This window comes from Linepithema humile, chromosome 5, assembly GCF_040581485.1.
Source record: "Linepithema humile isolate Giens D197 chromosome 5, Lhum_UNIL_v1.0, whole genome shotgun sequence".
Lineage (NCBI taxonomy): Eukaryota > Metazoa > Arthropoda > Insecta > Hymenoptera > Formicidae > Linepithema > Linepithema humile.
In genome coordinates this window covers 26,004,127-26,030,716 of record NC_090132.1, presented here as the reverse complement: position 1 = coordinate 26,030,716, position 26,590 = coordinate 26,004,127, and the positions used below count along the sequence as shown (strand labels likewise).

The window sequence follows — 26,590 nt, the reverse complement described above, 5'->3', positions numbered from 1 at the left end:
TATAAATGTTCAATATATCACAAATAAATCTGTGATATGGCAAGTATCAAAGTAAGAATTATTGATATATGAAGGTATAGGATAAATGGACAATCGTGATTCTTTATAAAATAAGTATAATTTTATATAGTAAGATATTGTAAAATATTGTACAAATTTTGTATTCAATAATGAATAAACAGAAAATATTCTCTTTAACAAAATTATACTAAAATCGTAACACACACACGCGCGTGTGTGTGTGTGTGTGTGTGTGTATCACTAGATAAATATAGATCTATCACTTTTCATAAAACAACAGGACTTATCTGAACGGATCCTTTGTGCAGATTTGGTTCTTTGTACACCACTACGCATCTTTTGCCAACGAGATTACTGTCGGTGCGGGCGGAGCAATTCGTATGGCAGAATTTCGCGAATTCTTTAAATCTCACTTGCAACTCTGTATTACCGCCGTTTGGACCAACTAGAAATTCACATTTGAGCAGACTCGCTCTTCCCTTTATACAACATTCCAAATATCTGTAATCTGTTGTATATAATTCACTAATGTCTTTGATCTTTATATTTAAAGCATGCCTCAAGATCCCAGTCACAAACACATCATCTATCCAAAAGAATTCATTGGAAGACTCAACATAATTGATCAGTCTATTCGCCACTTGCGGATGCATGATGTATAGCCAGCCAGAAACAAAATCAGGGTAAGTATCACCCGTATATTCCATCTTGCTTACATACCATTTATTAGCCGGTTCTCGAACAGGGACCATATTTTTGAGAACATAACCAGTCAAAGAATCTTTTTCTACAATACCAGAGCGTAAATTCTCCATTATGCCATATATATTTACAACGATGTCATCATCCATCTTCATGATATATTTCACGTGTTTACAATTATTTAGTGTCCATCGAAGTCCCATCAGATGCTTGCGAGTCAAATTTCTGTAAGTGTCTAGAAAGTCTCCCTGAAGTATATCATTGAATCGCTGCGACTCATCTAACAATGCATTCTGTGATATATGTGTTTTCCTTTCAGCATCATTATTTAATGTACCAAGGAGAAATATCCTCCTGATCTCTAAAGCCTGTAATTCCTCATTTGTATATGCTCGTCGTAGAGCACTTCTAGCTGAAGGATCACCTGCGTAAGATGTGATGATCCATATTAAGAAAGTAGCATTGCAGGATGGTTTGATTAGAATTTTAACATTATCCAATGATTGGCCAGTTGTTTTGTACACTGTTTGCAGATGCATCAAATTCATTTTTAAAGCCTGTAGCCCTGATCTCTCCACAAATGTCATGTATAATAGAAGACATGTTATGCAAGCAAGTAGTAATAAGAACCAGAGCTTTGAAAGCATATTTATCTGTCTTTGTAGGCGTTGTTTCTTTCAATTTATTAATTATTCTTGTATTGTTGTACTAATTGTTGTACAATTAATTTATTCGTTCATTCTTTATGGTTGTACATGTAAAAAAGTAATTGTTCATAGTAATTCAATTCGATTATATTGATCTAACATATTAAGTTAATGTTTGTTCCTCTTGCGTCATACAATCAATAAATGAAAAACTTTCGTAAATTATTAATTTGTCATATTAAAAGAGTCTTTCACTGATCTCAAAACAAAATTTTTCTTCTTTTTCAGTCTCTTTTCTTTTGCATTTTCTGAAGTGTCCATTGATATTCCAATAACAGTCATTTTTTCTAACTCAATAAATATGACTTCTGTAACATTAATCTATATGTTAATTATTTTGAAAAAACGGAAAAATAGGAAATTTATATGTAAAATAATAAATATAAAATCTGTAGTATAAATATTAAAACAAATTTTATACTAAATTGTAGGAAGAGTACATAACCAAAAAAAGTACTTACATTATTGCGCCCATTATATTAGAAAATGTATTGCCTAACGCTTAATAGTCGGTGTTGGCGTTATTTCTGATGTAATCAGAAATTACAAATTGCGTTAAACTAATTTACGAGATGTAATGTCAAATAAACATTTTATATCATATATAAACTTGAAGCTCATGCACAGGGCGTGAGAACGTAAGATGGAAAACACTATGCAGTATCAAATATTTTTTAGTATGCATTTATTAATACTAGAAAAACAAGTAGTTGATTGGTTATTGTATTTTTTTTTTTTACTGGACAAAATGCATTATCTTTTATGCGCTATGCTTAACGCGACATTAGCGACATCATGCGTTTAAATACATTTAATCAAACTACCTTTGCGTTACAAGGTTGTTTATATTCTAAAAAATCTTTTGCCTTAAAAAAGGCATATTATTAACTTTTGAAACCTCTTTTCGTTGTCATCGCGTTATCGATCGGTTTGTCTATCGCGAAGTTTGTATCGATGAGTTTGTTTATCATCAATCATTGTTATAAAGATGATTGCGTTTGACAGTTTGTATTTTGACAGCTTTATTTTAATAGCTATTTGACAAGTTTAAAGTGTTTAAACAAATACAATTAAACGGATACAAAAGGAAAGAACAGAAAAAAGGCGCGTGTGTATGTCTAGTATTCTAAAAAATTACATAAATGTATAATATAATCAGTAAATATCAAGAATAAACATCTTGATTATTTAAGTGGAAAATATTCTACATTTATAAGGAAAGAGTAATTCTAATATATGGTATGATCAATCTTTTCTTTATGTCAAAGCTTCAATTGTTTTAAACTAAAAATAATTTTTTTTTTATTGTGTTAAATTTTATACTATCTAGATTTCGTCATGTGCCAGAATTTCTCCAAAACTTTTTGTTTTCCCGTCGGACTTTTTCGATCGGGCATTCATAATGATTCTGCGCCAGGATATGTTAATTTTCGCATATTGAACTTGCGGAAAACAAAGGAGTACGAAGAGGGGTATTTAAAAGCCAATCGAGCGCTGGTCCATGATCAGTCTTGCTTAAACAACGGATGAGAAAATTTCTCCAAGTTTAAGGTAGGATTAGTTTAATAATTTGAAGAAGTATTTTGTTACCGACTTTTCCCAGGTAACACATGTTCGTTTCATATACGTTTCCTAAACGTGCATGAATACATTGGATATGTTTAGGAAATATATATGAAACGACCATGTGTTACTGGGATTCCCGATATCTTTCTTTTGCATCACCCAATGAAGGGATTATCATATAACATAGTTTCCTTTATTTGTCCGTTACTCGAAATATTTTTTTATTTAGTGGAGTTTAATCAATCAAATTTATAGCATTCTGAGGATCATAAGAATAAGATATCAAGTTTTCTTATCAAATTGTAGTCGTAACTCAAGCAATAGTCAAATTCTATCGATTTAGAAACATTTAGTACATGTTTCACGTTGTTCTAAATTTTATATTTTATTATTTATTTTATATATTTTTATATATAATAATTATAATAAATTATAATAATTTTATATATTTATTAACAGTTTGAGTGCCAAATACAATCGCTTTTGACAAAGAATCTAAAGAACTGCACTTTTCCTACTTTGTCAAAAAATATTTTTTTATTTCGCTATTCAACACTTTTGTAGTATTTAAGGATAGTTTTTATAGGATGATTGCATGAGGTAAAAATTCCAATGTCCGATTACATATTAACAAAATAGTTATTACTTAATTTTTATAAATCTTAATAGTTTAATACTCAAAATAAATTTGGCTATTTGGGTTTATAAATGTTATTTGATCAACTTTGCTGTTAATCTATCAACATTGCTAATATTTTGTATATAAGTACACTTTTTGATATTTTCTGTTGTTAATTTCAAAAAAGTTTTAAATATTTGCTGTAAATATAAAATTCAAAGATAACATAAAAAAACTTTAGTAAAAAGGTTTGGATGGAAAACAAATTTCTAAATTTCTCATTTAAAAAGTATCTTTTACATGTATTCTACGTTATGTTTAGATACTGATATGTGTGCATACTTTTTAAAAAAAGATAAAAATATTTTAATAAAAAAGTTAAATTTTTATAATTGCTTATTGAATGTCTGACGACTTTGGGCTTAGTTACCTTAGTTTAGTGTAGTTCCTATTTCCTACATAATTGTAAGACTTAATTATTCATTCTGAATAATGAATGCTAAATGATGCAGCTGCGCTTGCCAACATTTTTAAACATAAAGAAGGAGAAATATAATTGCGTTATTAAGCGTCAGAAAGGTATATATAAGCATACTTTTTTATATTTCAATTCCTGTTGTTAATTTCAAAAAAGTTTTAAATTTACATTTCTAAATGCATAATGGATCAATGTATATACATAATGCATAATGTATCATTGTTTTATGCGTGTATTTATAATTACATTGTTCATACATAATTTGTTATATAATCAATGCATATTTAAAAGCAATTGATAGCAAGAATTTTGTATTTTTACCATTCGATTATATAACGATTTATGGAACAATGTAGGTGACAATGCGAATAATGCTTTTTGTATACAACTTTTTCTTACGAGAGTATTTCACATTTTATATATATTTTACTTTTTTTAGAAACTCGATTGTTTTATACTTTTTACGTTATGTGAATATTTTTGAAATTCTGCAAATAAACACGGATATTAAAATTTAAGTAGCAAAAGCAGGTGTGGTAAAACATATTCAGTATAGAAATATATTCTCTGATATTTCACAAATTTACAGAGATTAGTTCACAAATGTTCAACCTTTGCTATTCTCTTTCCTATATTATTTTATTTATTTAATCTCAATTATCGGAATATTTTATTAATATTTGCGTTGTAGATTAAAATTGCAACGCGATGGTTGTCACTGCAATATTATTGCTGGTGTTCATACTATTGTTGCCATATCTGGACTGCCGGAAACCAAAAGGATTCCCACCTGGTAGGAAGATTCTCAGATACACTGTAAAAAATTATTGATTAAATTTATCGTCAATCAACATTGCTAATATAGTTTACACTGCATTATTTTTCTTGTACATATATTTTTTAATTATGGCTGAACATTCTTCATCATTATCAGGTCCGAGATGGTGGCCTATTTTAGGTTGTGCGCTGGAAATGACGCGCATTCGCCGAGAAGTCAAATATATGTACAAAATCTGCTTGAATCTCCGCGATAGGTACGGTCCTATTGTGGGTTTGAAAATTGGTAAGACTCGCGTCATCGTTGCGAACGATCTACAGAGCATGCAGGCGATATTAGTTAACGAGGATTGCGACGGCAGACCGGCAGGAATTTTACAAAAACTCAGAACTTCTGGTGTCAGGCGAGGTAATTATCTACCTGGAAAAAAAATAAAATAAAATGTGGAAGTGTTTTTTGACTTTTTAAAAATAATCAAATGTCTTTTTCACGATTAGGAATCATTATGACGGATAAGCAGCCGTGGGCTGAGCAACGACGATTCGTTACGCGCCACTTGCGGGAATTCGGCTTCAGTCGCACCGGTATGGCCGCGCTTGTCGAAGATGAGGCTCGGGAACTGTTAGAACATTTAAAGAAGTTGCTACAGGACATCGGAAAATCTCCGAAGACAAGCAACGTCGGTTGTTACGCCGTAAAGAGTGTAGTTGTAAAGAGAACAATAACGTTAATAATAATAATAATCAGGCATATAAATTACAGAAAGACAACTTAAACAAGTTGGAACTGCACGACAAGTTCAGCGCAGTCGAAGATGAGACTCTCAAACATGAACTTCGAACGGCTATTAAGGCTGAGGAAGTCCAGAGAGTTTCCGAATCAAGGGAAATGATTATTGAAATGGTCCACATTTTCGATCTGAACGTTCTGAACTCAATCTGGAGAATGATAGTCGGCAAACGGTTGGTATCAATTACTCAAATATCATTCTTGCTATTTTGTAAAATTTCTATAAAACCTAAAGGCACGTGTAAAAGATTAATTCTTTATATCGATGATTTCTAATATTTTTTCAGATTTGAGATTGGCGATAAAAAGCTCGAGCGTGTACAGCGAATCCTCACAAAGACCTTAACAGAAATGGACATGCTTGGTTCCCTTTTCAGTTATTTCCCATTATTACGCTTTATTATACCAGAAACGTCCGGTTACAAATCATTTGCCGAAGGACATAAAGAATTATGGGATTTTGTAGAAGTGAGTGGATTCTATTGTATAGTATTATTAATAATATATTATTAGATTATTTCACGAATAGATATCTTTTAATGCTCGAAGATAATGATGAAAGAATAATATGATCTTTTTTAGGAACAAATGCAATATTATAAAAAGACATTAGATCCAAATGCGCCAAGAGGCTTGATGGATGTCTATCTAACTGCATTGAGTTCGGAGAATCGCAGTGACTCATTCAACGGTATTGAGAAGCATATATAATTTATATTAATAATAACATTGTTACTACAGTGATAAAATAAATTTCAGAATCCCAGCTGGTAGCTGTCTGCGTAGATCTCTTCATGGCAGGTACCGAAACAACTGCGAACTCACTCACCTATGCATTTCTCTATCTGATATTGTTTCCACGGGTTCAAAAAAAGGTGCAAGAAGAACTAGATCGTGTTATCGGTCGTGATAGACTTCCTACAATGGCCGACAAACCAAAGTAAATATTGTTAATCATTTATGTTTGTAATTATAAACTTTGAAAGCGGAGGAATTTTCGCATAAGAACAAAGATTATATTTTGCATAAAATATCAATTATATCTCTACTTTTTAGACTGATGTACCTCCAAGTTGTTGTCTTGGAGTGTTTAAGGTTATTCATAGCTTACAGTTTTAGTCTTCCACATAGAACATTGAAAGACACTACTATTTTGGGCTATAAAGTACCAAAGGTAACACTGGAAGAAGTTTGACATTTTACGAACAAAATTATAAGAATTTAAGTTAACAAAAATGGACAAATAATTATTATTTTAGAATACGATGCTTATGGTAAACTTTAACGGAGTGTACGACGATAAAGCGTACTGTGATGATTTTAAAAATTTTCGACCAGAGAGATTCTTCGATAAAGACGGCAATATTGTTACGCCAGACAATTATTTTCCTTTTGGCCTTGGTATGCTTCCTTCTTTTAGTATTCTTTTTGTACTCTTTTGTACTTTATATGCTTATTGAACAAAATAATTTACGACTTACAGGAAAGCGTCATTGCATAGGGGAGATGTTAGCTAGGAGCAACATCTTCATCATAATAGCTACTCTGCTGCAAAACTTCAGCTTTTCTGTAGTTCCTGGTGAACCGCAACCATCTACACAAGATTTCATATTTGGTGCAACGCCCTGTCCCAAACCATATAAAGCATTGATTTCCCTGAGAGTGTAATTTGGATTAATAATATTAACATATATTTATATTTAATATTACTTATATAATAATATATATTATTTCTGAAACAGGCAATCTATATTTATCTTGTTTTAATTTGTTCCAATGTTATTCCAATAAATGTTACAACAAGAAATTACTCTTCTTATATTTTCAGTCACAAATCTTTTTTATATTTTATATAAACTACAATATAAGATAAAAAAAACAATTACATCATCAATTTTTGTTCTTACAACAATACGTTATCAGAAAGAAATATTTTTATTGTTATAAATTTTGTGTGCATACGTATACTTATTACAATGACTACAACAAAAATATATAAAAAGAAAAAAATTAACAACTTTTTCTATTTAAAATAATAAATCTTGCATCATTTAAAGCATTTTATTAAATTATATATATGAATTTTGTCCTTTGGCGTAAAGTCATGTAAATATGAATTTGCACGAATATAGCATGGACAAGAACCAAATAGTGTTTTACCAGCAATCTTGAGAAATTGATGTAGCTATGTAGTTCTAAAATAAGTGGATGCGATGACGCTGCGAATCAGCACTTTGCAGGAATTACTAGATCGCCGATATGATTCCATATTTTGATTCAAAATTATTCATTTATTGTGAATAATTAATTATTTTTATATTTTATGTAATTTTACAAAATATTAAATGTCTATAATAATCGACAAGTTTCTGATTTCTTTGTTATTTTGTTTCTTACAGTTGAATTCAGGGTATGTTCACATTCAAAAATTTTCTGCCGTAAAACATTAATTATAAATATTTGCCTTAATAAAAATATTGAAAATCCTATTGCTTTGCAATAGTATTTGCAATAGCATTTTCTGCATAATGCAAATCTATTTATTTATTGTTTCAGTCTGTATGAGCTTGAGAAATACATTGTTTTTCAACCTCGACTTTTGACTAATATTGTACAACCCATACATCCTCAAGACGTCAATGGCTCGCGGTTGTTGTGCATGTTATTTGTAATAGTTTTAAGATAATAGAACGTGAGTGTCGCAATTCACACGAGAGATTATCTTGTAATCTTCGCTTTGGAATTTCATTACGATGGCTGAAAATCGAGACGCGATACTGGCTGACTTTCAGGTAAGCCAATCAATTTTTCGTGCAACTCACTCGCATAACGCAAATACTTGTTAGGTTATGGATTATGGATGTGTAAATGACATTGACAATAACTAAAGACGTTTGAAGCGAGTTTTTGGCTACATTCGTTTTTTACCGAGCTGTCGGATATATTTGAGATCAATTAAAATGATCTAACGATCGAATATAAACTATACATCCGTTGGATCGTGTTGACATTTGGCAAAATCCGCGAAAACGTTCTTCAAATTCATCACGTCATTCTACATGTCTTTGTCTGTTTTAAAGTGTAAAAAGTTCTTGGATTAAAAGGATTATCAATGACATATCTTTATTTTTATTATCTTTGCATAAATATGCCATAATAACTGTTTTTTAATTTTTCTTCATATGTATATCTTGTTTCAAATCAGAAAATTCTCTAATGCAAATTCTGTAATTATAACTCTGTAATAATTTTATAAACATTTTACAGGCTTGTACTGGAATCGATGACTTTGAAGAAGCTATCATATATCTGGAAGAAACAAACTGGGATTTACTGGTAAATACGAATAATGGTCATGGTTTCTACGATTATTTCTATGTATAAAAATATTCTACGTATTTTTTACTCAGGCTGCCATAAATAAAGCTATGCCACGGGGTACGCAACAGTTGCCCTCTGAGATGGCTCCAGATATAGAAATGGTAGAGGAAATTAAAGCAACTCCGCGTTCGTCATCATCATCAAAGCTACAAATAGCTCAAAACTCAAAAAAGATAGGAACAACAACAAAAGCAGATATAATAGAAAGTGCAAAACCTGGAACAAGTAGACCTAAAAGTTGCATGAGAAATAGAATACTTACATTCCACCTTAACTATCTTGATAATGTTTATAAAATAAATTTGTCTGAATTATCTACCTTGAGTAAGTAGAAATTATTGATTATTACATTTATAGTTAGGTTAGCTTGTGGTAAAACTCAGTCTAGAGGAGTCAAGTTATAAATATGAAAATCTATTTTTCAGGGGATCTCAAACAATTTATATGGCATAAAACAAATATAGCACCTTGTCAACAGCATCTACGTGGCTGGAAAAAAGAACCCCAAACAGCGAATACGGTATTACAAACGTTAGATTTGCCTAGAGAAAATACATTGTATCTGTCATTACTATCCCAAGATGGTGACTTAACCCAAGACACGTAAGTTGCAAAATTTTGCCGGTACAATTTTGTGATTGTCGTAATAATAAATATGTGTTTCTCCATTCAAGCGTAAGTCTGTCAAATTGTATGACACAGACGTATACACTGAATGTAAAGGATGAAGTGCATAATGTAACGTACAAGCTGAAGTTTCCTGGCACGCGTACTGTGTTGGAAGTGAAGACAGATGTTTACTCGTTAATAGATGTGCCTGTACGAAATCAGCAATGGAACGGTTGGCCTAGTTCGATAAAGGATGATAACATAATGTTGGCACAAAGCGGAATTTGTTATCCCGAGCATGATTTGTCCGTCGGAAAGCTACCTGCAAAAGAAGAAAAAAAGGTATGTCTCAACAAAAATAAATTTTTCACAAGTTTTCAACCGTAATAAATTCATTAATATTTGTGTTATTTCAGAACGTTATAGATTTAATCGACAGCGATAGTTCTGTAGATGAACCAGAGGATGTGGAAGAATTTGAAGATGTTCCTGAACCTTTTAACGTTGAGGATGATATTTTCATAGACGATGTTAAATCTACTAAAGTGGAGCGTCTGAGTGAGTTTACATTAAAATATGAAATAGTCGTTTTGTTTTATTGCGCGATGTAACATCCGCGTTAATGCTAATTTACAATGACATGAATTTTTTTCCTTTGTGAACAGTGCCAGAGAATGTAGTGGATGAGGTGATGGGTACATTGCATTTTGCGGAGCAATTTGAAAAGCGATATGGGCCAGCACATCCGGAATTTTTCGCTGGTACATTCGAAGATGCCCTGAAGGAATCATGTTTGAAGCCAGCAAAAGAGGTTTGTACTTGGATCTTAGTACTACAAAAGTACGTCTAAAGACACTAGAAGCATATGTATTTTTTTTCTATCATTGCAGAGAAAATTATTGGCTGTATATTTGCATCATGATAACAGCGTATTAGCAAATGTCTTTTGTACTCAACTGTTAGGCTTTGAAACGGTGCTTCAACTTCTTTCAGCCAATTTTATAGTGTGGGGTTGGGACATCACGTACGAATCTAACAAAGAAAGGTACTATATGCAAATGATATAATGTACAAAGTTAGCAGAACTTGTTTCAGTTAAACATTTTTGTTTCATGTTTAGATTTTTATATTCGGTAACTCAAACCCTTGGTACTGTCGGTTCATTGGCTGTGTCAAGCATAGATGTTGATACCTTGCCAGTTCTCATGATTATTATGAGATCTAGATCGAACACCGAGATATTTACTATCGTACACGGCAATGTGGGAGTTAACGAGTTACTGACAAACTTGGTACAAGCCGTCGATGTATTTCAAGTAAGAAGTACAGCTTTTATACATTGTCGGGAAATATTAGCGTGCTAATTGCTACATGTATATGAAGTATACAGTTTTGATCTCATTGCACTTTAACAATTGCAAATATGAACATACTTTACATCATATATTTACTCTCGTTAAAACAGGAACAGAGACGAGCTGATATTAGCGTTGAAGAAGAACGACAGGCTAGAGAAAGAGTTAAGCAAGAACAAGATAGAGCATATCAAGAAAGTTTGGCAGTTGATAGGTAATAAAAAGTATATTAAAAATAAAATAAGGAAATATATATATCTGGATTTGTAAGGGCACATAGACAATTTAGACGTTGAGCGATAAGCATGACATTTAAAATATATTTTAAGAGCAAAGGACGAAGCGAAACAAATGCAGGAAGAGCTTGAGAAGAAACAGAAAGAGCAAGCTGAAAATGAGAGGTTAGCCGAGGAAGCGAGGAAAGAGGCTCACAGACAAGCCATAGAATCTAGTTTACCACCGGAACCGCAACAGGGAGCGGGCGATGGCGTGATGAAAGTGAGAGTGCGACTTCCAGCTGGAAAATTCCTGGAACGTAAATTTCAATCGGACACGCCGTTACAGACCCTCTTTAATTTCCTCGTTGTAGAGGGTTATCCTACAGAGGAATATAAGCTTCTGTCTAGTTGGCCTCGAAGGGATGTAAGTAGATAATGTAAGCATTTAAGTTCTTATTGTATAGACATTTATTTGATTTTTTTTTCCATACCGTACTTTTTATACAAAAATTAAGATAACATCACTCTTTCAGGAAAGATTTTCGTTTTTGAGAACGTTTATTAAAAAGTACACGTACAAAATGTTATGCTAATGCATTTGTGTACTTGTTCTAGTTAACATCCATGGATTCCAAGCTCACCTTGATGGAACTGAAATTCTGTCCGCAGGAAACGGTAATTTTAGAGGAACGATAAGTAATTGTAATTAAATTTATATGTAGAGAATAAGTATCGCGAAATATTCTTCAAAAATGTATTTATTTAACAATTTCGAGATGGCATGCAATTATCGAATCTTGTTTATCTTACAATTACATTTTTACGCTGAACATTTTTCCGTGGACGACGGAGTCGTATATGACAAATGTAATTTTATTTTATAAAAAAAAAAGAAGGAAAAAAAATGTTCTTTCCACATGCGTACGTACATTATATACTTTAAATTCCCAGGAATAAATTGAATCTGAGCAATTTATAAACTGCTTTCTGTTTGTGTGAACGTTGGACTATGTAAATAACAGACAGTATAGTGGAAATCCGTATAGGACTGTATAATTTAATAATGATATACAAATCGAAACGTATATGAACGAAAATGAAAACAAAGTGTTACTCTGTGACCCTAGTTCTTCTTCGCATCATAAATATAAGGACGCAGCGAACACGATATCACGTTTTATAAGTTTGATCGCTTCGCTGAATTTGTTCTCTAGATCTGTATTCCCGATACCTTTCGCAGCTTGACATAACTGTCGAAGTACCTCTTCTAAACGCCGCATGCACCTGATGATAGATCCTGCAATGTGTGTTTCATACGCACATGTATACACCGAATCATGAAAAATTTGTGCTTAATAATATATCTCAGCAACGAGATACGCTAATATACGTTACCTTCGAATATATCTGTCATTTTGCAAATTTGTAAGAACGTTGCGCCTTTACACCAAGCATATATAACGTCCATTAGAAATGGTTTAAATCTATCGACATACGCATCCTCATCCAATTCCAAGTTTGCTTCTGTAGAAACCTTTGCTATTCTTCGAGCCAAGTCCTGCATCTGTCGGAGCGGGCCGCTTAATTCTTCCGTGCTTTTAGGCATTTCGTTTGATTTTTCGTCACATACAAAACAGCTTATCAACGCCACCATCTGTGGCACGTTTAAAGCGTTAAAAAGACCATTGAAGATCATTTCTGTCATTAGTAGCTCGTCGGCACCGTTCAGTTCGCAGGCTACACGTCCTTTCAGTTCTATAACGTCCGCCGCTGTGCAATACGCCATCCTCCTTAAAACTCGCTTTCTGCATTTGAGTTCGTCCATTTGAAGTATCGACTTAGCCTGCTTAAATTCCTCCTTGGCTTGCTTTAGTTGTGCAGCTAATTCTTCTTTATGTAAAAATTGTTCATACAATATATTTACATTGGGATCCTGTAAACAGATCGATCGTAAGTTATATATCAAAGCCAAATTAAATTATATAGACAAGAAGAAAACACACGTTTGAACAATTGCAATAACACAGTAAAGTTTCCTAATTTTTCTACAAGATCCTGCAGAAATACTTAGAAAAAAAGTGTTAGAACTGTATCTTAATAAACATAAAATGATGTAAATCTACCCCATTGTTCAGAGAGATGTACTATTTTTTATTACATTATCGCGTATTATATCACTTACCTTGTGCAAAGAATGTGCGTACAATTTTTTTTCTAACGTTTCAATTTTTTTCACGATATCTTTAAAGGCCTGATCTCCTATATTCATATCTGTGATGGGATTAAGCAACGGCAGGCCATCTGGAAATCTTTTCGTTACCTCCCGTATCGTTTTCAATACGCTCTTTCTATTGTCAGACGGCCTGAGGTCTTTTGGGTAATACAATCTAAGCGAGCTGATTTGAGAAATTAAATGATGCAAAACGGGAACCACTTCCATTTCGCCTTCTTCATCTTCGCGACAAGGAATTGGATTGCCTTCTTTAGAACTTTTCGATACGTGCAGTAAAATGTCAATAACTACAACAGTTTTGTCTTTCATTGGATTTTTCGGGGTTTTCTTCCTAAAGTTCACTATGATGCCCCAATCAAACGTTTCGTTCCCGTTTTTCACCTGCAATATACGTAACAAATGTATTACCAAAAATTGCCAAAAAGATGCGCGCATACTAAATTGTAAAAATACGCACTTTCACTAATCTTCCAGGTTGCAAAAATGGAAGCAAATATTCCGGTCGCGTTAAAAACGACCGAAACCGTTCGCTCAACTGATCAAGTTGTTCGCGTATGTCATGATAAGAAGATATCTCGTCGTACCTCTCGACATTCACGGTATTATAAGTGTCGTACAATTCCGTTACCTCTGAAAATGTAATACAGGCGGTTGATTTTCAATTTTTTTTTTTGGACGTATAATAATAACGTTGAATAACAATAGCGACTTACTGTTGTACAAAGCGGGAATACCAGCTTGATTTTGAAACTGGAAAAAGCTCCTTTCCAACATGTATTCCGGATTAATTTCTTCCACCCGGAGAAGATTAAGAACCATGTTGTACGTCAGATGAAACGCGGAATTGATCGGATCCGGTTTTCCTTGAACAATTGCTTTACCAACGACTGGACTAACTTGCTCGTCTATCATCAATATGACGATCCCTTTGTCGTCAAGACCTCTTCTGCCGGCGCGACCGGACATTTGGATGTATTCACCCGATGTGATCCAACGAAAATCTTTACCGTCGAATTTACGGGGTGCCGTGAACAGAACCGTCCGCGCCGGCATGTTCAAGCCCATCGCGAACGTTTCAGTGGCGAAAAGTGCTTTGATAAGACCTTCGCCGAACAGTATCTCAACGGTCTCCTTCAAAATCGGCAAGAGTCCACCGTGATGAATGCCAATTCCACGTCGCAAAAGCGGCAGCAAATTTGTAACTTGCGGTAACTTTTTGTCCTCGTCGTTCAGAACGTCCACAGCGTTATTGAAAACCTCATCCACCAATTTCTTCTCTTCTAACGTATTCAAATCCAGCTTAGCCATTTGCATCGCATAAGATTCGCAATCTTTTTTTGAAAAACTGAAGATAATTACAGGCGCGAAGTTTCTCTCCATAATCATTTTTACCATTTTAAAAATATTTGTTTGCCCGCTATTCGTGCCGCGTAGACCACCTTTTCGACCTTTTGTGTCACCTTTAGCCGCATCGCCTGCATTCTGCAGACACGCCATGGCTCTGTTAAAATTTTCCTCTTTAAACTGGCCATTTTCGTCTACAACCTGTTTTACAATAAATAATAATTTAAAGCATACTGTGTATTTTTCTTTGCATGCCAAGTCCTTAAACGAACATGATTTTTCATAAATTATCACTTACCAAATGAATACCGTCGCCACCAACTGGAAATATGTAATGCTGCAATGGGGTGGGTCGGTAGTCTGTAGATATCACATGGCAGGGTTGATTGTGCAAATGTGCCACCCATTCCGCGAATTGTCGTGCATTTGGTATAGTAGCAGAAAGAAACACATAGTGCACATTGTCCGGCAGCAATATAAGCGTCTCTTCCCACACTACGCCTCTCTCTTTATCGCGCATGTAATGAATTTCGTCGAATATCACCCAGCCGACTTCACGCATTATCTATATAATTTGTAAATGCACAATTATATATACATCATACATCTTTATATTTTTCTTACAAAGCGTTTTACCATTACCATATTAATAATTATATTCTTTATTTGCATTGCTCAACGATTGCTTACTTTGTTTCCAGAGTCATAATGATAAAACAAACCTCTGAACCCCTGTAGAGCATGTTACGTAAAATTTCAGTGGTCATAATTAATACACTAGCTGTTGGATTTATTGTAACATCGCCTGTTACTAGACCAACGTCCTTGAATTCCTCATAAAATTCTCTGTATTTTTGATTACTCAACGCTTTAATCGGAGTTGTGTATATTACTCTCTGTTTATCTCTGAGTGAACATGCTACCGCATATCTATATAAAATACAAGGTGGTGAAATGAAACCATTATAAAAGATTATATGAGAAAATATTTTTTTTAAATGTCAAATACTTACTCGGCTACAACAGTTTTACCAGCAGATGTATGTGCGGAAACAAGAACTGATTGATTGTTGTCTATACATAAAATTGCTTCTTTTTGGAACGGATCAAGTATAAATTTATATTCTTTTGCTGGTTTATCCTGATTACGTTCCAAAGGAACATAATCTTGATCAGGAGGAATAGCGACTTCATGCGTACAAGATTCTATAGTGTCTATAGCATGCACTTTTATACGACATGCTACTTCCTCTAAGCTAAAAAAATAATGTTCAATGTAGTTGCTTAAGTATAGTGATAGAACCAAAGTTTGTATTATATTTCTAAAGTTCTATTAAATATATGTATAATTAATAATAATTAAATATTTATAACTTGTGTGTAACTTTACTATTGCTTATTGCAAGTTCATAAAGTAGATAGATAATGTAGTTATGTATCATATGCTATAAAATCTAAAAATTGTTATAAATAAATACATCTTATAATGCTTTTCCTTGTAAAAGAAACAAGAAACATTAATAAGTTTTCTTCTTTTAATATAAATAAGTATTTATTATAATCAAGATATAAAGTTTAAAACTTTAGTGAACATAATTTTATGATTAATTGTAATAATTGTATAGTTTCGAATATTTAATATTTGATTTAATTAATTCAATAATTTTATATTAAAAAATTTAAAAATTATTCTTTTTCTAACAACAAAAAATGTTAAAATGAAAACATAACATAAAATTTTACTTAATGTCATCCAGCACAGGATCTTGTCGTAATTTTTTAACAATTGATTTTTCATCATCCGTGTCATGTTGCCGCTTTAATCTCGCATCAAGTTCGATTGTCCTGCACATTTGTTTTAAATAAATAACATGTACTCATGAGATTAACTTTTACAGTGGTTAGAGGTTAGCCATTTTTTTCGCATCAATCGTGCACTTACTTTAACGCGATGTCCGGTATTTCGGCATCATCGCCACGCTCATCAAAAACGTCAAATAAGTCTTCACTAAAAGTCGCCATAATTATTTTAAATAGTTATTGCTCCAATATTTCGATAACAGCGTTTATTCGTTCAATTCGTTCAATTGATTATAGCACAACTACCATATGCTGTACAATAAAATATGAACCAAACGAACTAAGCCGGAGATCGCAGCACTATCGACCGCTAAATTTGAATTTAAAATATTTGGTTGATAAAAAAAATTACTTTTTTGATTTTTGCCTTTGATTTTTATAGAAAAATTCGAAAGAACTTCCTGATCAATCAAATACAAATTTTCCCGTACTTCTACATTAATAATTACAGTTGCTGGTACTATTTGATTCTTAAATATCTCGTAGTATTTTTTTCTATAATGTTATCCAATAATACAAGTTATTAAAATGTTCATATTTATTATTGTTGATCATGACATTACAAATAAACTTGCACTAAATTGTAAAAAGAAATTATTAAGTTAATTAGCTATCAATTCTAACGCCTAAAATTCAACAATAATAAAATGGTTGATTTCACCAGACTTTACAAAAACAGGAATAAAAATTAAATGGTTCCGAAAATTACAATAATGTATTTTTATCTTTTTTATTTAAGTGTATCATATTGACTCGACTGCTCTTATAATATTTAAAAGTAAAATTGAATCATATACATATAATGTCAATCTTTAACTTATTTATTTAAATATATTTATTCATATTGTAACATTACATACATGGATGTACAAAAATAATTTGAATTAAATTTAAAAAAAATTGATATATATATCACGGGTGTTCAATTGTTGGCAATATTATTTTCTTGGCATATACAGAAAGAGATCAGTCACCCCTGACATATACTGTATTATAATATCTCTTACGTATATTACAATGGAAAACTTCATGTGGTTAAAATTTTTAAATACACATCTTACATGTATTTTCTTATTTTTGACAACACAAAATAGTTGATAGTTAAATTTAATATAAAAACAACTGTCAAAAAATTACATACGATCAAATGCATATTCCATCCATTGCATACAAACAAGAAATAAATAATTTTATTATTTTATAGTACTCTTAATTAATGTTCTGTGCGCATTCTGTAAAAGAATTAATGCATTCGATAGCATGTTTTATAACATTTTGTTTAGCTTAGGTTAATAAATGTAACAATAAAACTTATATATATATATATATATTATTTTGTTATAACTTTCAAAAACTTTCTCAATAGTATTTTTATCTAACAGGCAAGAATCGTAATAATATAATAAAAATTTAAAATATTAAAAATATAATATATGCTGAATCTCATTATTTTGGATAAGTTGCTTTTGAGGAATGTAACAGATTTTTGTGCTTTATAATGTATTAATTATTAGTATTTTTCTGCAACATATTTGTACTATAAGACTTTCTGGATTTTTATATATTTGTGGAATTGCTTTATTTTCTTTCTTTCCTTCTTAGAAAAAAGAAAGTTTATTGCATATTTCGAACATGTGCAATTTTATTGTGCACTATTTCTCTTTTTTCTAAAAAACCTTTCTTTTATTAATAAGTGCACTAATTTTATACGGACACATCAATCATTTCACATTAGAGATAGTGAGAAATATGAAGATTTTTTAGTATATATTAAAATATTTTTGTACTTTAATTTGTATTTATTGCAATGCTTATTAGTGATGCTTTCAATGAAAATCTCAAATAATTGATTAATATAACACTAATAAAATGTTTAAAAGACAACATTTTATACGTTCAAATAAAATAATATTAAGTAACTTGGTAAATTTTGATAATACAATCATTGTTAAGTAATAATGCCTACTATATTTGAACAAAGTAAATTACCATAATTCTTAAGCATTGGATAACTACGATTTTTTCTAAAAAAAATTTTCTTTTTTAGAATTTTTTAAACTTTTAACTTTTATAATTGCACAATCAATAAAATTAAAAAATCTGCAATCTCTGTTGCGGATTGCTTCTTAAAGAATTCTCAAAGTTTTTGATACGTTTTAAAACTTTCGGCAGTTAACACTCGCAGTGATAAAAATTAATTTTTATAATTATCTCAAAATTTGCACCAATACTCTGTATGTATGGAAAAATATTTGAGGTATTGAAAATGGTTGTACCTGATATAAGTACTCTATGTTCTTAAATTATATACAATTCGCTTGCCGGTGAAAATCCGACTAGTTATTGTCACTTGAGTTAATAAATTAAAAATAGAAATTTGAATATATCTATATATTATATATTAAAGTGATTAAAATTTTTCTTTGCCTTTTTTGTTTACTAATCTTTTTATATTACTAATTAAAAATTATGTTAAAAAACGGCAAAATATTGCACCATGTATTCTTAAAGTCGTAAAATATATAAAAATTTTCTATTATTAATTTCTGTGTACGAGAATGTACATGTACTCAATTGGAAAAAATTTACAAAAACATTCATTTACGACAGCACGACTTACGTCCACAACGCGGTTGGCATTATTCCTTCTACTGTGCCAGTAGCAGGTTTTAAATCTTCATTGCATAAGAAATTTAATGGCAAGTCGACCAAGTGACCCTGAAAAAAATATTTATTCAATTAGATAAATATTAAATTTCAGAGCATGAGGCATTTGAGAGACATTTACCTTAATATCTTCTACCATTTCTTGCGCTAGTAATGAATCAGATAAAGAAAGAGGTATTTTGTCTTGATATTGCTTCAACATAGCAAAATTGACTACTTTATCGGTGGGAATACATTGAAATACTTCTTCGTGTAATTCTGTGTTTCGTTTACTTCTAGCGCACCATATATCTTTGTAGAAGGACTTGATAATGACATCGTCGATGTTGATGTTCTCCTTAGTATTCAACAGTCCCAGATGTTCGCGGAATAATTGTTTCCTTAGAGACGAAGCAAATTTTCCGCAAGGGAACGGTATATCGTTCATACGTCCATCCACAAATTCTTGATCCTTTACATAATTATTAAGCCATTGATAAAAGTTTAATTATTTAATTATTAATTATTCAGAATATTGTAGCACATAATATCTACACATTCTATCTTATTACATTATCATATTTATCCGCAAATTATTGACAAATATCTTGCACAAGTGCGTTTAAAAAGCGTCGATCAATTATGTGTTAAGAACTTGTTCATAATGAGAATACAGAAAGTGTAACAAATATACTTACATGAATTATTACGGCTATTTCGCTGTCCCGTGTAGCAACCATACTTCTGTCATTTATATTAGCTGATCCACAGATCACTGTGTTATCATCTATTATTATCAGTTTACTGTGAACATAGATAAGTTCCGTCACCAGTGTGCCGTTTAGCATAGAATGGGTCCTTAAGCCATGGAATGTAATATATTCGCTAGGATCTTCTATACCTGCCTCTCTCAGTTGATGTAGAATAGAGTCCTTTCCCCTGTTCGGGAGATAAACAAAAGATAATACACTTATGCATACGTTTCTTTCTTCAATTTGTACATTATTGATATCACCTCGATATAGAAGCATAATTCCAATGCGTTATCGCTCGTAATGCCGTTCCGCTTGGTCCCCCAACTTCTCCTTCGAAGCCCGGCAATAAAGGCATTACAACAAATACTCTGAACACCGCACCTTCCCTGTGTGCTCTCAAGATTCTTTTTAATAGTGTCTCACCGATGCGATTCTTTACGCCACCCGTCTCCATGGAGGCGAGTGTTATGAAAAATTGATTTTCTATATATATGTATCTGCGAAATTATTTAGATTAGTAAAATGCAGCGTTGAATGTTAATGATGGGATGCATACCTTTCTGCTTTACTAATGGCTTGGATGTAAGCTTCTTGTATACTCCGCTCTACCGTGTCTGAGTCGAGAAAACCGGCCGACCAAGAACTCACCGATCGCAGTACTTGACACGTGACATTATGTTTATTTGCATCTTTGATAAACGGAGCGTAGCTCTTACAGTCTTTGTACGATTTTGGCAATAAATAAGGGTAACATGGATTCGGATTTGCTTTTTCTAGCTATAACAAATACTTTGTTAGTATCATTTTGCTGGTACATACATGTGAATCTAAGTAGCTCTATGTACCTTGGCGGCATTCCAACGCTGTATAAAGTGCCTAGCTACATCTCTAGCCGCAGCGTTTTGCACTAACATTCCAATATCGTGCCATGGCATTCTAGGCGTTGTTGTTCTGTCCACGAGATCCTGATACGGCTTCTGAAGATCGTTAAAATCTTTAACGATAAAATTTGTGTAATCTTTGCCCAACCACAACTTTGTCGCAGGTTTTAAGGTGCAAGCATAATCCACTGCATCTTCAAATTCCACTTGATTGCTATAATATGGGAAAATCATATTTTTTTAATTAGAGCAAACATAAATAACGATAATATCGAATGAGAATGATTTGTACTTCTCCGCATCTTCATCGCCACTCGCCTCGTGAGAACTGTACACCATATTAATTAATTCCTGTCTCTTTATTTTCGCCGTGTTCTTCATTTTGTCAACAGTTGTTTTCGCAACGTCGAATAGATTCTTCTTTTGCAGCTCAGGAGTATTGCACTTTACATCTTTTTTTTCTTGCAGCATGAAGAGCGAGTCGTCTGTTGGTACTAGAGCTTTTTGTTCTTTGCTGTTCATCATAGGTCTTTAAAAAACATAAAATTGATCGTGTTTCTGTTTTTAATTATAGTTCACATTTAATACTGATTAAATGATATTTACAGCAGAGGCATAGATCTTGTGGTTGCCATTGCGATAGTATTTGTTGCAATTGCCAATGGCAATAGCACATGTCTCTCAGTGGTGCAAGCTAATACTTTTTTACTACTGGTGTTAATCTGTTTATCTTTTGAGGAAATGTAAATACTCGACTGATGAATGGATTCTGCAATCAACATATAATTTATCAATATGAGTAAGACATACTTTAAAAAATAATGGTACATATGATAAAGTTGGACATTTACCTAAATCTATCAATTTATGTTCAGTGGTATCCCATCTACCGTAACATAAATCAATTCCACCGAGAAATGCCAAAGATTGATCAACAACTACGATTTTTTCATGATGAGCCCAAAGAAAAATGCCTGCCCTTGCATGATCTGGATGTCTTAATACCTTTATATTCTCAGGACATTGTTCCACGAGTTTTTGTTTGCTGTAATAACTATTTATCCCCAAAGCGACTTCAATTTCTTTATATATCAGTATAAATATCTTGACACCTTCAAACTGTAAAAGAAAAAATTGACACATTAAATGCTTCTATATATTGAAGCATTAGCTTTTAAATAATAATTTTTCTTCGCGATTAATTAATACATTGTAATACATTGAATACATTTGTAACTTCAAATTTGCAATGAAAATGTCAAACTTACTGCTTTTCTTTGTAAAATTTTATCCAGTCGCCAATAATCTCCATTAAACATTGGTCTTTTCATATGAATTTCTGGTGAAAGCCACCAGTCTGCAATAAAAATTTCTTCTTTGGCATTTTCCAATGCATCAGCCACAGCTGACATATAATCAGCTCCATCCACAAACCAAGTTGCAGATATGGATGAACGATACGGAGCAAATGAGTTATGTGGATTTGTTTGTATAAATTCTTTGCCTATATAAAAATCAAACTAATTAAACATAGAATGCTAAATTTTCCGAATTTATTTTCCGAGATCTTACCTTCTCTGTTACTAACTTCTTGTATAAATTCCATCCATTCCTTAACTTTTCGTTTTGTCCAGCATTTGATAACTATGTGCCTGCTCAAGTTCGAAATCTGCATGCCAGTTCGCGAACCTGTAGTATACATTCCAAAACTGACTCCAAAACCATTGTCCATCAAAATAACAGATTTTATTCTGCCATTCTGAGGAGTAAGATATGCGACAAAGGTATCCTTAACGATGAGATGTCTCTTGTTCCATTTTCCACAAAGAGAGGCACAGAGATAGTTGCATTTAAAACAAAATCCGCATTCAAACAAACCACAGAAGTTGCATCTGGTTTTAGCGCCTGATCCAGTCCGCTTTAAAATTGTACCTTCCTTTCCTTTCATTCCTAAATCAGCCACGAAGGACAAGTGTGAAATATCCAAAAAATCAATCTGTAAATAAAACCTTTTTAGACTAATCAATAAAATTAGAATCAATGATTATGAAATTATTAATGAAAATATACTTACAGTTTCAGGATGTTGTCTGTAGATTTCTATGTTGAGTAAATTGCTTAAATAATCTTCTAGTTCTTTTCTCCTCTGATTCAACTGTTCATAAGGCACTAGAATATCAGGTTTATTAGGAAATCTGTAAATGTAATATCATGATTATATTTTTTTCTAATTTCTGCTAAAAATATGGGTTATAACGTAATTTTTACCTTGGTAAAGCACTACGTCTCTTCTTTTTCTCATTCAAAGTCCCATGATTTTTCAGACTGTTCCTCCTCTCTCTATGGCTTTTCGTAGGAAAAGGTATGTTCAAACTAGCACGATATATTTTCAATTGATTATGCAAGTATTGAATATGTTTATATCGTTTTTTAATAGTCCAAACAAAAGATCCATGTCTAAATTCTATGGTATATAGATTTGGATTCAAAGGATGTGTGGTAACACTACGTTCATTATCTATAATTCTTACGTGCACTTCTTCACCAGGAATAAATACACAGTGATTCTGACTTTTTAATTTTGTTGGTGGATTGTGTATAACAGTGAAAGGTACTGTACCAGGAATTTCTAATAATAGAGGAAAAAAATGTAACAAAAGTTTTTAAATTAATAAAAATGGCATAAAAATCAGAGTATGAACTCTAAATGTGTGTCAATTCTGTACTAGATTCATGGATTTTGATAATAAATAAACATGTATAAGCTTAATAATTAAGAATAAGATAGTAATTAAGAAATTGATAAAGCAAACTAAACAATGTTCATGCCAAACAAATAAAACCCAATATAAAAGGGAATATACTTGTTGTAGAGTACAAATGTAGAGTATAAATTTGATACCTTTATTACATGTATGTCCTGCTTCTTCTTTAGAAACTCGTATTGTCTCTCCATTCTCATTAATTGTTATTTCTAATGAATCAGGTACTTCTAAAGCATCATCATATTCAGAATCTTGGGATGCCATACGGTCCATCCTACAGGATGCTACTTCAGTCAATTCAATAGACATTTTAGCAAATTTTCTGTAAAGTAATTTTAATTTGTAATTAGAAATAAATTATACTTAATTGTAAAGTTGACATAAATATTTTAAATATGCCATCATATTAATATCATAAAAAAGTAACAGGAAAAGATTTTCTAAATTATACTTTATGAGAAATATCTATTTAGAAAGATACATCTATATATATTTCTCATTTCTGTCAAAGATAATTTACCTCACAATTTATACAGGACACAATTCTAGCCTAAAAATGTTTTGTCGTGCATGCTATTGATCAGATGTGTATTTTTTTCAATCACTCACGCAATAATGCATCTTATAATAATAAATATATTATCGTTTGAGTATTTTCACACGTTTCAAGTGGCGATCATGATGATCACTACAAGCTGTTACGCAGATCACGTTAAAGATACGCTCATACGATGATCTGTCACGACACACGGTTATTCATCGTGATGACTGTATGACTAACTATTCATACTGATTCGCACCATTAATAATACTGTCCTTCTTACCTGCGTTTTTTTTTATATTTCGCATATTTTAAATGACAATTTGAGATAAATGATATAGTACTTGAAGCTTGGTGGAACAAAGAGAGAAATAGGGGAATTATTAGAAAGCGTAAAAAGTACGGTTAAAAACAATAATTAGAACTCTAGAGTCAGTGAGTTCAATTTCCGGTGTTATAGAGACGGAAAAATAGACCTTATGTCAAATTGACATAACTCATTATCTTAATTCTCTATTTAATTCTTTTACAGATTATACTTTGATAATTCTACGTGTTCCGAAAAAGTTCTAGAGTTCTGAAAAGTTCAGATGTTTGCCTTGAACGGAGAAAGAATTTTTATCGATGAATCAATGTTATCGACAATAATCGAGAAATCGTTCGACTTTTCATTTCCTGTCCAATCGTCGCATTTTCAAAGAGAACTGAAGTATACTTCACGTTATTGTACTTAATGTTCAATATCAGTATAAACAGGTTATATCGCGAAAGTAATTGGATCGTGCATACCATTTTCTCCATGTTTTAACCGACTTTCCGCAGAATATCAGCGATCACGCATTATCGATCTTATAATGATCTGTTTCGCGACATAGATGTTAAAGAGAAAGCGATATGCCGTGATGTGCACGATATCTTACCAAACGTTCTTCATGGAGTAGTTTTGTATTGGTATTTAATTGCTTTACAAATGAAACGCATATATTTATTTCATCATGACAGCATGCACACTATCATTAATAGATCATTAATAGATCTATTTGTTATAGTTGCACTATTTGTACTTTGCTTCTTTTTCCTTTCACTTTTAAAAATTATATTTTATTGCTTGCTTTCTTCTAAGATAAAAAATGCAATAAACACAATTCTAAATTTATTTTCTGATGTTATAGAATCATGGGTTGAACTCTACACTAATTTATTTCCAAGGCCAGGAGATATTTATAAAACACACGGAAGATATCAAATATGGTTACAAACATATAACTAATCGTGAGTAACAAACAAATATTTTAATATAAAACTTCATACTATGCTCTTTTTTGAAAATGCTTATATTTTATTAAAATCTATCGTGTCTTAATTAAAATTAGAATAGCTGTTAATAATATATAACACATGCTTTTAAATCAATTCCGAAATAATGAAAAATATCTTACTTTTAATAATGTCATATAAAATATCACATCGATAGAATATGTTTCAATATAATACTGTCAATAAAAGATATTTTAAGAACATTTTAATAGCCTAAGGATATTTTTAATTGCATTCTTCTACAGATATTTAAATGAATTACTTCGAGTCACACAACATTTTTTGTATATAGATCATTACAGGCATATCAAAATCCTTGAAGATATCCTTGCTGGATATCCTTGGAATTACACTTCGCTTTGTAAGTATTTTGGAGACCACTCCTTGCCATTGCTTATTTTTGCTACCTGAAATAATATACCTTGATCATGATCGTTTATCTGATATATTTTTTTACCAACGTGATTTGTAATAATGTCAGTAATGATGTATGTGCATATAACTCAAATTAACATTATGTATCCGGCATAGCAAAGAAAGTATAAGATTGGCAATATAATAGACAATTTTATTCTTTATTATCGAGCGATATCTGATGTTGTGATTAATTGGATTTTTTGTTATACTACATTGATAGTTTAAAATATTACTATTTTATTTTAGATTTCAAAATTATTATGTTTTGTCCACTTTAGAGTTTTTATCACTTATCGATTTTGTATGAAATTTTGCAAACCTGATGTTTGAAGTTGCAATTTTTAATCTAGATTTAAATATCTAGATTTTCATTTGAGGTGAATATCTAGATATTTATACTTCATGATTGTTAGTTAAAATAAAGTCAACGATGCGCACGCGTCAAGTGGTGTGAAATTGGTGCAACTTCATATGAAAAGACATTTTTAATCGCTTATGCGTGCGAGCTCTCGTATCATGTATCCATGTATCGCACAAGTGATCGGTAATTATAAAAAATAATACTGTGATTTATTATTTTGTAAAAAGTAATGGTTTCCAAACGTTAA

The 26,590-nt window shown here is 31.8% G+C and overlaps 6 protein-coding genes across 10 annotated transcripts in view; 3 read left to right on the top strand and 3 right to left on the bottom strand.

The window, feature by feature from the left end:
* Nucleotides 1-99: 99 nt before the first annotated feature.
* Nucleotides 100-2,228, bottom strand: LOC105672025 (beta-1,3-galactosyltransferase 5). Its single transcript, XM_012366691.2, has 2 exons — nt 1,892-2,228; nt 100-1,738 (listed from the first exon to the last, which is right to left on the bottom strand). The coding sequence occupies exon 2, from the start codon at nt 1,368-1,370 to the stop codon at nt 288-290; it is 1,083 nt and encodes a 360-aa protein (XP_012222114.1). The 5' UTR covers nt 1,371-1,738; nt 1,892-2,228; the 3' UTR covers nt 100-287.
* A 61-nt stretch (nt 2,229-2,289) lies between these two features.
* On the top strand, nt 2,290-7,467 carry LOC105672016 (methyl farnesoate epoxidase-like). 2 transcript variants are annotated; one of them, XM_067355192.1, is made up of 11 exons: nt 2,290-2,669; nt 2,761-4,886; nt 5,028-5,279; nt 5,369-5,550; nt 5,634-5,833; nt 5,948-6,128; nt 6,243-6,351; nt 6,420-6,600; nt 6,717-6,834; nt 6,920-7,061; nt 7,144-7,467. In XM_067355192.1, exons 2-11 carry the CDS (start codon nt 4,802-4,804, stop codon nt 7,326-7,328), a joined length of 1,635 nt encoding a protein of 544 aa, XP_067211293.1. In that variant the 5' UTR covers nt 2,290-2,669; nt 2,761-4,801; the 3' UTR covers nt 7,329-7,467. The 2 variants fall into 2 exon arrangements, with proteins under 2 accessions (XP_067211293.1, XP_067211292.1); XM_067355191.1 differs by having other exon boundaries at nt 2,290-2,981; nt 4,785-4,886.
* A 774-nt stretch (nt 7,468-8,241) lies between these two features.
* Nucleotides 8,242-12,203, top strand: casp (Fas associated factor casp). 2 transcript variants are annotated; one of them, XM_012366659.2, is made up of 12 exons: nt 8,242-8,452; nt 8,928-8,996; nt 9,071-9,365; nt 9,467-9,644; nt 9,716-9,992; nt 10,067-10,208; nt 10,316-10,461; nt 10,541-10,695; nt 10,771-10,966; nt 11,116-11,219; nt 11,335-11,647; nt 11,839-12,203. In XM_012366659.2, the coding sequence occupies exons 1-12, from the start codon at nt 8,414-8,416 to the stop codon at nt 11,917-11,919; spliced, it is 1,995 nt and encodes a 664-aa protein (XP_012222082.1). In that variant the 5' UTR covers nt 8,242-8,413; the 3' UTR covers nt 11,920-12,203. The 2 variants fall into 2 exon arrangements, with proteins under 2 accessions (XP_012222082.1, XP_067211291.1); XM_067355190.1 differs by lacking the exon at nt 8,242-8,452 and adding an exon at nt 8,594-8,741.
* Mtr4 (exosome RNA helicase Mtr4) lies at nt 11,964-16,939 on the bottom strand. Its single transcript, XM_012366646.2, has 10 exons — nt 16,743-16,939; nt 16,544-16,645; nt 15,814-16,056; nt 15,523-15,730; nt 15,099-15,365; nt 14,170-15,001; nt 13,914-14,086; nt 13,406-13,837; nt 12,619-13,156; nt 11,964-12,520 (listed from the first exon to the last, which is right to left on the bottom strand). Exons 1-10 carry the CDS (start codon nt 16,820-16,822, stop codon nt 12,363-12,365), a joined length of 3,033 nt encoding a protein of 1,010 aa, XP_012222069.1. The 5' UTR covers nt 16,823-16,939; the 3' UTR covers nt 11,964-12,362.
* A 526-nt stretch (nt 16,940-17,465) lies between these two features.
* Nucleotides 17,466-24,500, bottom strand: Pld (Phospholipase D). Its single transcript, XM_012366719.2, has 15 exons — nt 24,228-24,500; nt 23,845-24,029; nt 23,211-23,571; nt 23,017-23,137; nt 22,515-22,938; nt 22,211-22,446; nt 21,794-22,061; nt 21,549-21,711; nt 21,235-21,471; nt 20,907-21,156; nt 20,618-20,838; nt 20,322-20,558; nt 20,005-20,245; nt 19,449-19,778; nt 17,466-19,378 (listed from the first exon to the last, which is right to left on the bottom strand). The coding sequence occupies exons 2-15, from the start codon at nt 24,014-24,016 to the stop codon at nt 19,277-19,279; spliced, it is 3,363 nt and encodes a 1,120-aa protein (XP_012222142.2). The 5' UTR covers nt 24,017-24,029; nt 24,228-24,500; the 3' UTR covers nt 17,466-19,276.
* A 13-nt stretch (nt 24,501-24,513) lies between these two features.
* Nucleotides 24,514-26,590, top strand: part of LOC105672034 (serine-rich adhesin for platelets-like) — a 35,836-nt gene continuing 33,759 nt past the window's right edge. For all 3 annotated transcript variants that reach the window (XM_067355182.1, XM_067355183.1, XM_067355181.1), the window contains exons 1-2: nt 24,514-25,199; nt 25,421-25,520. The gene's annotated coding sequence lies outside the window, so the exon portion shown is untranslated. The remainder of the gene's footprint in view (nt 25,200-25,420; nt 25,521-26,590) is intronic.

What these genes read in the sequence shown, in the direction of transcription:
- Pld (XM_012366719.2), bottom strand. Translation starts at nt 24,016, where the DNA reads ATGTCTATTGAATTGACTGAAGTAGCATCCTGTAGGATGGACCGTATG. An exon ending in AGGACATACATGTAATAAAG is followed by an intron (nt 23,572 to 23,844) that starts GTATCAAATTTA and finishes CTCTATTATTAG; the next exon opens with AAATTCCTGGTACAGTACCT. An exon ending in AAATTTTACAAAGAAAAGCA is followed by an intron (nt 22,062 to 22,210) that starts GTAAGTTTGACA and finishes TTTCTTTTACAG; the next exon opens with TTTGAAGGTGTCAAGATATT.
- Mtr4 (XM_012366646.2), bottom strand. Translation starts at nt 16,822, where the DNA reads ATGGCGACTTTTAGTGAAGACTTATTTGACGTTTTTGATGAGCGTGGC. An exon ending in ATACCGGACATCGCGTTAAA is followed by an intron (nt 16,646 to 16,742) that starts GTAAGTGCACGA and finishes ACAAATGTGCAG; the next exon opens with GACAATCGAACTTGATGCGA. An exon ending in GGTAAAACTGTTGTAGCCGA is followed by an intron (nt 15,731 to 15,813) that starts GTAAGTATTTGA and finishes TATTTTATATAG; the next exon opens with ATATGCGGTAGCATGTTCAC.
- casp (XM_012366659.2), top strand. Translation starts at nt 8,414, where the DNA reads ATGGCTGAAAATCGAGACGCGATACTGGCTGACTTTCAG. An exon ending in GTCTGAATTATCTACCTTGA is followed by an intron (nt 9,366 to 9,466) that starts GTAAGTAGAAAT and finishes TCTATTTTTCAG; the next exon opens with GGGATCTCAAACAATTTATA. An exon ending in AAGCCGTCGATGTATTTCAA is followed by an intron (nt 10,967 to 11,115) that starts GTAAGAAGTACA and finishes TCGTTAAAACAG; the next exon opens with GAACAGAGACGAGCTGATAT.
- LOC105672016 (XM_067355192.1), top strand. Translation starts at nt 4,802, where the DNA reads ATGGTTGTCACTGCAATATTATTGCTGGTGTTCATACTATTGTTGCCA. An exon ending in TGGGCTATAAAGTACCAAAG is followed by an intron (nt 6,835 to 6,919) that starts GTAACACTGGAA and finishes TTATTATTTTAG; the next exon opens with AATACGATGCTTATGGTAAA. An exon ending in TTATTTTCCTTTTGGCCTTG is followed by an intron (nt 7,062 to 7,143) that starts GTATGCTTCCTT and finishes TACGACTTACAG; the next exon opens with GAAAGCGTCATTGCATAGGG.
- LOC105672025 (XM_012366691.2), bottom strand. Translation starts at nt 1,370, where the DNA reads ATGCTTTCAAAGCTCTGGTTCTTATTACTACTTGCTTGCATAACATGT.